Source organism: Schistocerca piceifrons, chromosome 1 (assembly GCF_021461385.2).
Source record: "Schistocerca piceifrons isolate TAMUIC-IGC-003096 chromosome 1, iqSchPice1.1, whole genome shotgun sequence".
NCBI classification, from domain to species: Eukaryota; Metazoa; Arthropoda; class Insecta; order Orthoptera; family Acrididae; genus Schistocerca; species Schistocerca piceifrons.
Genome location: NC_060138.1, coordinates 779,072,640 through 779,086,092, shown reverse-complemented (window position 1 = coordinate 779,086,092; position 13,453 = coordinate 779,072,640). Strand labels below are relative to the sequence as shown.

Below are 13,453 nucleotides of genomic sequence, written 5' to 3'. Positions count from 1 at the left end.
TACGTTCCCTAACTTGTTACTTGTCCTCAACAGTTCTTGCCTGTGCAGGGGTCTGTGGAACAGAATTTTCTCTCTCTCTCTCTCTCTCTCTCTCTCTCTCTCTCTCTCTCTCTCTCTCTTTCTTTCTTTCTCTCTCTCTCTCTGAGTGTGTGTGTGTGTTGGGGGGGGGGGGGGGGGGGGGTGCATGTGTAAGGGGTGGAAAAGGGGATGGGGACAATATATACGTGATGAGTCTGCAAGTGGATGAATAAAATAAATCCCTCTTTCCTTATTACTGGGACTGATGACACTGTAGTTTGGTCCCTTTACTCCCCAAACCAACCAACCTTATCACAGTTATGTAACTTGCGTGTCATTTACTAAATTGAATTGTTACTTCTGGTTCTAGTTATACACCCATGAATCTTGCTTGCTTCTGGATCTCTTTATCCAAAACTTTTTGTTTCTGTATTATTTTTCCAATTACTTCTTTTGCATTATGAGTAAATACGAATCAGTTTGAAATGATTCTTCTTGAATATCATTATCAAGGCCTTACATCAGTAATTTATCTACTTCTATTTCCACAGCTACATCCATGAGAATGGAGGCTTGATTATAGCAGATGAGATACAAACTGGCATGGGAAGAAGTGGAAGTCATTACTGGGCTTTCCAAGCGCTTGGTGTAGTACCTGATATTATTACCATTGGTAAACCTATTGGAAATGGTCATCCTTTTGCTGCTGTAATAACATCACATAAGATTGCTAGTTGTTTAAAAGCAAATGTAAGTAATATTTATAGTTTTTTTTTAATTTTATCTACAAAGAATTATTGTTAATGTTCTTAGATATTGTGGGGTGAGTTGTCTGGAAATCATTGCCTGTGATGAAACAGTCTTAACTATTCAGTTCAAAGTTTATAATTTGTGAGAAACAACACTCACTTGACAGTACCTTTTCAACGGCATGTGATAGGGTTTTATAATTTTTTATTATGATTTTCAAGTGTTTTCAAGTAGTAAAGTATGATGTGGCAAAAAGTCTGAGATTTGGCCTACTACTGTTTATACTGTACATGAATAATATGGCAATATCATTAAAAGAAAATGTAATCATGTATGCAGAATATAAATCATTCATTGTAAGTATTAGCTCAATAAATGATTTAGAAGTAAGAGCTATCAAGGACACAGAAAAAGCAAATGATTATCTAAGTGAAAACAATCTCTAAAATAAAATAAAACAACTTACATGTAAATACTTGCAAAAAGAAACTAGACATAAGACTTCAGGACACATTAGTAATGCGAGTTGAAAGTAAAAAGTTCAAAACAAGTAGTAGTGTATTCTTAATGAAGAAATCATTCCAGACAGTTGACGCGGATATAATATCAAAGATGAACTATGGAACATTGATCACGTCAAACCCAACTCGCACTTTTCTCACATGTCATACTGAAAGCTTTGGACCAAGACAATCAGGTAGATGCAATATTTCTTAATTTCTGAAAAGCATTTAACTGAGTAACACACCTACATTTGTTGTCAAAAGTTCACTGATATGGCGTATCAAGTGAAATTTGTGACTAGGTTGAGGTTTTTTTGGTAGAGAGGATGCAGCATGTTATCTTGGGTGGAGAATCATAGTCACATGTAGAAGTAACTTTGGATGCTCCCAGGGAAGTATGTTGGGACCCTTGCTAACCATGTACATTAATGACCTTGTGGACAATATTAATAGTAACCTGAGACTTTTTGCAGATGATGCAGTTATCTATAATGAAATACTATCTGAAAGAAGCTTCATAAATATTCACTCAGATCTTGGTAAGATTTCAAAGTGGTGTGAAGATTGGCAACTTGCTTTAAATGGTCAGAAATGTAAAACTGTGCATTTCACAAAACAAAAAACAGTATTCTATAAGTATATTATCAATGAGTTACAATTTGAATTGACCAACTTACACAAATACCTGGATGTAATATTTTTAGGGATATGAAATGGAATGATCACATAGGATCAGTTGTGGGTAAGGCAGGTAGTACACTTCGATTTGTTGGTAAGTACTGAGGAAGTGCAATTAGTCTACAAAGGAGGTTACTTACAAATCACTCATGCAATCAGTTCTAGAATATTTCTCAAACGTGTGAGATCCATACCAAATAGGACTAACAGGGGCTATTGAATACATACAGAGAGGGACAGCATGGATGGTCACATGTTTGTCTGATCCATGGGAAAGTGTTACTGAGATGCTGAAGAAACTGAATTGGCAGACTCTTGAAAAAAGGCGTAAGCTAATTAGAGAAAGTGTACAAACTAAGTTTTGAGAACAAGCTTTAAATGACAGCTCTAGGAATGTACTACAACTCCCTATGTATCACTCACATAGCGATCACGAGGACAATATTAGAATAATTCAAACAGAGGCATTCAAACAATCATTCTTCCTGTGCTCTGTACATGAATGGAATGGGAAGAAACCCTGATAACTGGTACGATGGGACTTCCCCTCAACCATACACTTCATGGTGGTTTGCAGAGTACAGATATAGATGTAGATGTAGAATTCATCTACATTTATCATACTGAATTCTCATATAGGATAGAGCGGCAAAATGCATATAAACTGACTGCTGAAGTTGCAAAAAGAGTGATCAGATATACTGGAAAGCTGTCACTAAGACAGTCCCACAAAAACAAAAGCAATAAACTTAAAATATTGACAGTCCTCTCTGTGCATGTACATTACTTGTGTGGGAATACACAACAATGTCACTAGTGCCCCAACTTAATGAGACTTCAGGGAGATTCATGTCAAAGATCATCATCCCTTTCTTCTTGAATGGTACCGTGTATGCTTCTGAAGTGTTTGAGACTCTTGTAGTAGTAAGAAAGTAACTGAAAATTATTTTAGTAGTTCTCATATTGAATGGATCAACTCTAAGAGTTTTTTAATAATTTATTTGTGCTAAAATAGTTTATTATGTATCTGAATACAAACATCTCTATTTTTTGTGATTATTTTTCTTACTTCACATAACTGCAGTGTTGTTTCACAGACAACAGTGCAAAATTTTCTGCCTGAAAAATTCTCTGAGTTGCTATATCATCATCTGTCTTTTAGATATGTTTATTTTTTTCAAAATCATGTTACTACAGTTTATGGAAATGTGGGAAACTGCAAGTCTTCATGAATACGTAGTGAACATATGTTGATGCTAGTAGGGTTTATGTGCAGAAAGTATTTGACATGGTGCCCCACTGCAGACTGTTAAGGTCCAAGCACCAGAATAGTTTTCAAGATATGTGAATGGCTTGAAGACTTCTTAAGTAATAGAACCCATTATGTTGTCCTTGATGTTGATTGTTCTTTGGAGATATAGGTATTGTCAGAAGTGCTCAAGGGAAGTGTGATAGGATCACTCTTATTCTCTCTATACATAAATGATCTGATGAACAGAATGAGCAGTAGTCTGCAGCTGTTTGCTGATGACACTGTGGTGTATGGGAAGGCATCATCAATGAGTGATTGGAGACAGATACAAGATGCTTTAGACAGAATTTCTAGTTGGTGTGATGAATGGCAGCTTGCTCTAAATATAGAAAAGTATAAGTTAGTGGTGATGAGCAGGAAAACAAACTTGTAATGTTCAAATACAGCATTGGTAATGTATTGCTTGATACAGTCATGTTCATTAAATATCTAGGCATAATGTTGCAAAGTATGAAGTGGAATGAATACATAAGGATGGTAGTAGGGAAGGTGAACTGTCTAGTTCAGATTGATTATTGAGAGAATTTTGGGGAAGTGCAGCTCATTCTTAAAGGACACCACATACAGAATATTAGTGCTCCCCATTCTTGAGTACTGCTCAAGTGTTTGGGATCTATGTCAGGTCAGATTAAAGGATGACTTCAAACCAATTCAAAGATGAGCCACTAGATTTGTTACCAGCAGGTTCAAGCAACACACAAGTATTATGGAGATGCTTCGGGAACTCTAATGGGAATCCCTCAATTGAGAACAATGTTCTTTGCATTGAGAAAATTTAGAGAACCAGCATTTGAAGCATGACTGCAGAATGAGTCTATGCCCCTGCTGCACATTTTACTGAAGGATCACAAAGATAAGATAGCCTGTGGTTTGTATGGAGGTATATAAACAGATGTTTTTCCCTTCCCTAATTTGTGCACCATATAATGACTTGCAATGTGGATTTAGATGTTACTACTGCATCATTGCTGTAGATAAGATTAATACCACAAAAACTTCTGAAGCTATAATGACTGCCAATTCTAATCCAGTTGATAGTGAAATATGTTGTTCTTAATAGTTTAAGCAAGTAAAAAGACCTTCATTCACAGTACAGATGCGGTCCAGTGGCAGCAACAATCGGACTTTCAGTTCTCTGTGTAATAGAGGAAGAACATCTACTCCACAATGCAACTATGACTGGAAAACTGCTAAAAGAAGAACTCCTGACACTTAAGAAAAAGCACAAGCATATTGGTAAGCATTTCTCAAAATAAGTAGCAGAAATAAAAATTATTATATCTCAGATTAGTCATGTTTATGATAATTTTATGGAATGTAAACACTCTAAAGGTAAAGGAGATCAGTCACCAAAAATACGAAACATTAAATCATCAACAAGGAGTGTAGGGAGAGAGAGGCAGGTGCAGGGGGAGGGGTTGGGTGCAGCTAGCAGCTTAGAGGTGGACAGCTTGTTTTCCAGCTAGGAAAAAGAGAGGAAGGGGTGACAGGTGCACAGGCTATGCATGTGATACACAGTTGTTGGAGCCACTGGGGCATGATATACACTGAAGGCAATATGGGAATGTGAATTGCGGGGGGGGGGGGGGGGGGGGGTGACAGGATGGAAGAAGGGGAGACTGTTGGGTGGAGGTTGTGAGGACTTTGGGTCATTGAAGATTGAGGCCAGGTTGATTACAGGAGCAGAAATATGTTGCAAGGATAACCCACATCTGCATAGTTCAGAGAAGTTGGTAGTGGAGGAAAGGACCCAGATGCCTCGGGTTGCAAGCAGCTATTGAAATTCAGCATGTTATGCTCAGCTGCATGTTGTGGTCAACTTTGTTCTTTGCAACAGTTTGGCAGTGGCCATTCATCCTCATTGATAGCTGTTTGGTGGTCACACCAACATAAAAAGCTGTGCAGTATCTGCAGCAGAGTTTGTATATGACATGACTACTTTCATAGGTGGCCCAGTCTCAGATGGGGTAGGATAAGACTCTGACAGAACTGTATTAGAAAGTGCTGGGTGGGTGTACTTGCACCTTGGTCTTGCAGCTGAGCATAGCATCCTCAACTTCAATGGCTGCTCCACAACCCAGGTCGTCTCAAAACCTTCCCTCCACCACTAGCTCCTCTGCACTACATGGATGCGAGTTACCCTTGCAACAAATCATCTGCTCCTGTAATTATCCTGATTTCAATCCCCTGTAGTCCACTATCCCCACACCCTTCCCCCAACCAACAGTTTCCCCTTCCTCCATCCTGTTACCACCTCACAATTCATGTCCCCAAACCAACTTCAGTGTGCACTGCCTCCCACTGGCTCCAGCAGCCCACTGTCAATATAATTCATAATGATTCCTTTTTTTTCGAATTTTCCTAGCTTGTAGGAAGGTAACCATTATACAACTGTTCCTGGAAAAAATTCAATTCTTTTTCAGTTAAATTTTTGCAATGGGTACTATTTTTGCTGTATCTATGTACAATAATTGTCTCATTGTCACAAAAACTGTTGCTCAATACTCTGTATCTAGAAGTAATATACATCAAAAAAGAGTTTTTATCTACTGCTGATCTTATTGGATAAGTTATTGTGGGAACAAATGAAATGCTTTCATGATATTTGTCAGAGAGTCACAAGAGTTACTGCCTTTTGAAAAATAACGTTAAAATCACTATAAAATAATATCTTCATGTTAAATAAATTGAGTCTCTTCAGTTATACTCGTAATTCAAGTATAGAAATAGGCACATTAATACTTGCTACTCAGTACACATTAATAATTGTGGTTAAGTTGTCTTAGTTTGGCCGCAGGAAGTTCAAAATCATTTTCCGTTGGGATAGTGTGCAAGGGCCATTCAGTAAGTCCTTAGAAAAAGATAGAAAAACAATTTATTCTGGGATTTATTTTATTTTTCAACATAATTCCCCTTCAACTCTACATTCTTTTTCAGGTGTTGCTCCAACTTTTTTAAGCCATTCAAAAAAATACGATTTTGTAAGATCTTCAAAATAGGTCTCTGTTTGGGTGATGGCATCCTCATTTGGTCTGAACTGTCATCTGTGAGCCATTTTTTTCAGATTTGGAAATTAAAAAATCCTTGGGAGCCAAATCTGGTAAATGTGGTGGATGTTGCAATAATCTGAATTTTAAGTAGATAATTCTGGCCCTCAAAACTGTGCAGGTTTTCAGCTGTGTATTGTCATCATAGAAGAGGGTCTTTTTCAAATGAGAAAATTTTTCCTTGATATCTTCTTTCATCCACTGCAAAAACAATGCATAATACTCTCTAGTTCCAGAATGAAATTTTTGTTCTGCAGCAGAGCGAGCACTGGCAGGCTGAAGCTGTGTCTGGAAAGTAGGAGAGGAGATACTATTGAAAATAAAACTGTGAGGATGGTTTGTGGGCCATGCTTGGATGGCTCAGTTGGTGGAACACTTGCCCACAAAAGGCAAAGCTCATGAGTTCAAGTCTCAGCCCACCACACAGCTTTAATCTGCCAAGAAGTTTTGTATCAGTGCACATTCAACTGCAGAGTGAAAATCTCATTCTGGAAACATCCCCCAGGCTGTGGCTACACCATATCTCCACACCATCCCTTCCTCTGGGAGTGCTAGTCTTACAAGTTTCACAGGAGAGCTTCTATGAAGTTTTTAAGGTAGGAGATGAGGTACTATTGGAAATAAAGTTGTGAGACCAGGTTGTGAGTTCTGCTTGGATAGCTCAGTCAGTAGAGCACTTGCCCATAAAAGTCAAAGGCCCTGAGTTCAAGTCTTAGTCTGGCACACAGTTTTAATCTGCCAGGAAGTTTCATACTCTCTAAATATTGTTTGTCCCTTTTTCAAGTAACTGACTTAAATGATTCCATGTATATCCCAAAAAATATGGCCATACATTGTCAGCCGATTCCATTGTCTTCACCTTCTTCAGAGCCCATTCACCTTCAAAAACCCACTGTTTTGAGTTTTCCTAAGTCTTTTGCATGTATTAGTGTATCCGTGTTTCATCCACATTATTTACTGATGTGGAAACAAGGCAGAATTTTGGTGTAAAAGTGGGGAAACAGTCTCAGTATCAAACTAAACTGGGAGCAAATTCAGCAGCCGTCATGCTGAAAATTTTTCATACCCAATGTTTCGTGTAAAATTGAAAATACTGTACCTGTGCTATGCCTGTGACCTCAACTATTTTGTGCACTTTGATTCATCAGTCACTCAAAACCATACCATGGATTTTGTTAATCATTTTGGGGTACTTACTTCCACCAGACATCCCAAACACTGTTCACCTTTGTGGATGTACGGCCACATTTAAACTCATTTACACAACTGTAAACAGTTGTAAACCCAGGATCAGATGTGTCATGAACTTCATCCAACATTGATCTGTTTTGGTTTTTAGCCTTTTAAACAGAAGTGTTTAATCATCTCTCAAAACTCACTTTTTTCCATGCTGCAAAATAAACACAAGCTCATTGCCTGATGCTTACTACCAGCAAACCACTTCGATACTACAAGTGTCATCTCTTGGATTTTCTAAGGACATACTGAATGACCCTCATAACAATTACTGACCTCACAGAAATTTATCTGCTCTTTTACAAAGATAGTAATACCACCATGTATGGAAAATTAACTGTTAAAGTTGATACCCAATATATAGCCCTCAACTGAAACTTTTTTTATTCCATTATTTCATAGCCATTGTTCAGTTTTGGTAAGTATGTTAATGTTCAGTTTATATTGCTCTAGCACTTCATAATGTAATTTTCTTTCTAAAGTATTTAGCTCTTAACATAAACAATAATAGGCTCCTAGGTACAATAGTTGTTTCTATTTTCTTTATTTATTTGAAAGTATTTGTACTCATGCATGAAGCATTTGATACAAGTAGCTGAATAGTGCAACTGAGAATGAGCAGCAGTTTTTGAAAGCAGTAGTTTGTTTATGTCTTTCATATTGTGTGAATTTTATTCAATCCCAAGTGTAAATGAAGTATATCTTTGAGACATGTATGGTTTTTTAACTTAATTTGTTTTTCCCTTTCCACTCTTTCCCCTTCTTCTCCTTTATACTCCTTCCTCCTGCTTCCTTCACAGCCTTCATCCTCCAACTGCCACTTCTTGCTATTTATCCTACCCCTCTTCATTGCTCTCCTATTCACCTGCTGCTTTTAACCTGACATGTACTCTCTCTTTTATTCTCACACCAGTTGTTCATTCTTTTCTCACCCTTCTCCCATCTCTTAACCCATCCTACTCAGCTTCTCATAATGCATACCCATTGCTGTTTTAGGATAACCCTCTAAGCATGGTAGTATCATAATTAGAATGTACTGCAGCGTGAAACTTAGCAGTGCTGTGCAAAATTATTCACGTGATGTCTCTATGGTAGAAATTGTTTTATGTCTAAGACTGTATTCTTTTTGCACTACAAAGATATTGTTAACATCTCTGGTGTAATGGTAACAGGTGATGTGAGAGGAATAGGACTGATGATTGGTGTGGACATTGTGTGGTGCCAAACTACAAAGAAACCAGCTCCAGAAATAGCAGAAAAAATATCTTACAGGTAGCACATTTGGCTTCATTTACAGTGTAGGTAGTCATGTATTTATTTTATTATATTTTAATATTAGGCACAAATCATGAACTAATTCACCAAATTACTTTATTTTGTGGTAGCAAAAAAATGCACATATAAAAGTTAGGGAAATTGCAAGATGTTGGAACCAGTGGTGCCTTTTTCTGGCAGAAGGGTTGAAGGGAACTGCAGAGGGATGAAGGAAAAGGATTGGCAAGGTTTGCGAAATGGAGGAGTTTGGGAAAATCACCCAGAACTCAAGGTTGGGGAAGACTTAGCAGACAGGATGAGAAGGAACGATTGATTGTTGGAGACTGCACCAGACAAAATTTGAAAACCTGAGAGCTTAAAGGTGGAAAACAGGTTAATAAGCAATACAGAGATTACTGACAAAACATTATGCAAGAGTTAATAAGAGCGATAAGCTTAGTGGTAGAGGTGGGGGGCAGGGAAAGATAGACAGGTCAGAAAATGGAAGATATAGGAAACTAAACAGGAGTGAATAGAGGAATACTTATTGAGAAAAAATTCTGAGACCAAAGATATTAATGTAAATTAGGACCAGGTGGGTGGTGGGAACCAAGAACATATTGCAATTCCAGTTCTCACATGTGGAGTTATGAGAACTAGTGTCTGGGGGAAGAATTCACATGGCATGTGTGGTGAAACAGACACCTGGTCATGACTGTCAAGTTGTAGAACATCGCATGCAACAGGATATTGTTTGTTGCCAGTGTAAAGTCTCTTCTTTCATCTTGACTGATAACTTTGCAGAAGTCATACAAACATAAAAGGGTGAAATGTGTTTACATAACAGCTGGTACATGAAGTGTCATTCCACAGTGGACTCTCCCTTTGGTAATGTATGTTTTGCCATTTACAGGGCTGGTAGGAAGGTGCATAGGGCTAGTCTTACAGTGAGGATGGTCACAGGGGTAGGAGCCACGGAGTAGGGAAATGGTTGCAGAAAGAGCATCGTATTTGACCAGGATATTGCAGATATTGTGGAGGGGTGGAGACCACAAAAAGCTATTCCAGGTGTGGTGGGCAAAATGGACCTTATTTCAGGGCACAATTTTAGGAAGTCATAGCTTTCTCAAAGTAACACATTAATACATTCAAGAGCAGGATAATTGTTTTTTGTTGAATCAGCACTACCAGGATTGGATGTGATGGCCTGGGAAACCTGCTTTTCAACCAGGTTGATGGTGTAATTACGTCCAGTGAAGGCTGAGGTGAGAATGGTGGTGTATTACTGTAAAGATTCTGCATCTGAACAAATACATTTGCCTCAAATACCAAGGCTATATGGGAGGGAACATTTGAGATGGAAAGAATGCAACTGTCAAAATGTCAGTACTGTTGTTTTTTTAAGAAGTTTACTGCAAACAGAGATGTTTAACTGCCCCTTCATAGGGGCAAAGATGTTGTCAATGTATCTAAACCAAACTAGGGCCTGAAGGCTTATGGATCCCAGTAAGGCTTCCTCCAAGTGACCCAAGAAAATATTGGCATAGGAAAGAGCCATCCTGGTTCCCATGACCATGCCAATGATCTGTTTGTATGTCTGCCTTTCACAGCTAAAATAGTCATTGGTAAGTATACAATTGATTAAGGCGAGCAGGAAGGATATTGTAGGGTTACAATCAAGGTGGGTGCTGGTTGAGGTAGTGTTCAGCAGCAGACAGGCCATTTACATGGTCAGCAACCCCGAACCCAGAGTTCTTGGTGACTTTTCCAAACTCTCCCCATTTCCTAAACCTTAACAGTCCTTTTCCTTCCCTTTCAACCCTCTTGCCAGAAGAAGGAGCCACTGGATCCAAAGGCTTACAGATCTCCTTAATCTCCATATGTGTGTTGTTCTGCTACCGCTTGGTGAGTAATTTTTTTATCTACCTAGTTACATTACATTTTCAGAATTTCATAATTTTCATTTCTACATTATTTGGTAATACAGACATATTCGTATGATATGAATGTACCAAGACTGTGTGTGATCCATAGATTCTTACCTGTAGGAATTCCTTTTAGGACTTTTTGTGAATCAGTAATAACATGAAAAATACTACATAATTGAGTCAAAATTAATTTTTGATAGTTACTGTGAAATTCAGATTAGCATTACATTATGAGATCTTCCTAGAATTTGGCTAACAGATTTAACGATAATATAGACTCAGCTATTTTATGATGAAGAATTCTATAGAATATACCTGCAGAGCATCTTACTACAGTAGATATCATAATCCATAAGAACAGCATGATCCAAATCCCTATAATTTCCAGTTTGATTCAGTACTCATCTGTAGTTAGTTGATCTACTCATCTGGACTTCAGCTTGTCTGTAGTAAAAGCTTCCATTCTGTTGCTGTGTATATTGTTCATCATCCATGTTACACTCCCATAAAAGGATACACTCTGTATGAATACTTTCAGAAAAGACTTCTTAACACTCAACTTCATATTTTATGTAATGTATTTCTTGTTTCTGAGGAAGCACACTTTCCATTTCCAGTCAACATTTTAAACCCTTTTTACCTCTGATGATGTCCATTATTTTGATGCCCAAACACCAAAACACTACCACTTTCACAGTCTCATTTGCTAAAGTAGTTCACTAATCACCAACTGATGTAATGCTAATACACTCTTTTCAAGATGCAGCATTCCATTCAACTTTACAGATTGAATAATATGCTATTTTGCCCCTTATAATTATTACATCTTTTAACACTACAGTTTGGTTTCTGTGTAAGTTTTAAATAACCACTTTCTCCCTGTATTTTATCCCTAATAACTTCCAAATTTCAAAGATTGTATTCCAACCAACATTTCTGAAAGTTTTTCTAAACTACTTGTGCTGTAAATGGTTTTTTTCCAACCTATTTTCTGGAAATCAAAGTAATTTACTCCTAGGTCACCTTCTACCAGTCATTCTGATCTTAACATATTGGAGCCTAACAGGTCAGCAATCCAGTTAATACCCAGATCCTGAGGAAATTTGCTATAATTTACAATTTTTTAATAAATTTACTAATCCACTTATTCTTTATGCAATATCAGCTTAACCTTCCATCCTTCCTCTTTATGAATATGTATACATTAAGCACAAATAAATTATACAGGTATTTGTAGGTATTACTCTAAATATGCTGTTTTTCAGCATTTTTAGTTTTCCCCAAAGTGGACAAAATTTTCATAAATCGTAGGGAATGGTAGGCTATTGATTTAAAATCACTTGTCAGCACGAAATATTAAATGCTTCATTTACAGGTGTTTTATAGTGAAATGTTTTTTCTCATTTTTACAAATTAGAGAACTTCACTCGGGCATGAAATCTTTCAAAACACTTGGGAATACAAAGGCCTATGTTACATGGTCTACAGTAGTATCTGGTCTCTTTCCTCACTACCTTTCCTGCAGCTTTCCCTTGTTCCCAACAGACTTTGCATCTTCTAGCTGGGTTTGTTTTCTTTTTTGTTGGTGGCAGTTTCTCAGAAATATGACATGCTGCAAGTCTGTTTGCACTTGCAACTTCGATGGTGAATGTGTGTCATTATTTAGTTCTCCTCCTCCTTATTCAACCAATTTCTTTGCTAATTTACAGATAAAATCTGCTAATGCACACTTTTTTGATATCTTCATATTGTGTATAATGTTGGCATCGCAACTGCCCTCATAAAAATATGGAAGAAAATTTTTTTCCACCATTTTACAGTCTTTTACTGGAAGGAACAGTAACTCATCAGCTGGTCTCCTCTGTCAACACTTGTTTTAGGCAAGTTGTAGTCTAGTACAATGTCTGGCTTTACTACCTCAACATATCCCCACCTGAATTTTACACAGACATGCGGAGCAGTCATCTTATGCTGTGTTGACAACATGTGTACATTACATTTGTCTTTCCATTTCAGGCAGAAAAGGTGTCCTTTGTGGCAAGATGTCATTTCTCCTTTCTTTGGTTTTTTATTTATTAGGTCTCTAGGCAAATCTATACTGTTCTTCATCACAGTTCCAACTCCCAATGTATTTCTTTCCCATAATCCTTCAAGGACAGCAGGACTTGTATAAAATATGTTCATGTATATCACATGTACTTTTCCCAAGTAAGAGGAACATAGCCTCAGCAGTAGGGATTTGACAGAATTGTCAACATTTCCTTTTCCTCCAGTATAAACTTCAGCATTGCACATGTAACCTGTTTGAGTATCACTTACAACATATAGTTTTATCCCATATTTCTCTGGTTTGTCTTTCATATAAACAAGGAATCCAATTCTTTCTTGAAAAGGACATATTGCTTCACCCACAGTCAGATTTCGTTGTGGATAAAATGGTTTTTGCATCTATCTGTGAAAATGTCCCAAATAGGTCTTATTTTATGCAGAGGGTCATGGCCTGGCTCTGGTTGAGGTATCCATAGTGCATTATTGTTCACATGCAGCATCCTGTATATGGCAAAAAATCTGTCTCATGGCATTAGCTGAAAAGCAAATGATGAAGCAAGTGCAGGGTCTTCAGACCAATAATCCATAGTTTAGGTTTCTTTACAACACACATATGCAAAACAACTGTAAAAAATTTATATACTTCATGTATCCTCACTGTTCTCCATTTCTTCTATA

General features: G+C 37.4%; 1 protein-coding gene across 2 annotated transcripts in view; it reads left to right on the top strand.

Moving 5' to 3' along the window:
• The window catches only part of LOC124712792 (5-phosphohydroxy-L-lysine phospho-lyase-like), a 316,431-nt gene that overhangs the window by 260,297 nt on the left and 42,681 nt on the right, over positions 1–13,453 (top strand). Inside the window, exons 7-9 of one of the 2 annotated variants that reach the window (XM_047242898.1) lie at positions 570–768; positions 4,353–4,497; positions 8,717–8,816. In XM_047242898.1, the coding sequence (XP_047098854.1) occupies positions 570–768; positions 4,353–4,497; positions 8,717–8,816 (444 nt within the window). Of the gene's footprint in view, positions 1–569; positions 769–4,352; positions 4,498–8,716; positions 8,843–13,453 lie in introns of both variants that reach the window. The other variant, XM_047242899.1, reaches the window with a different exon arrangement.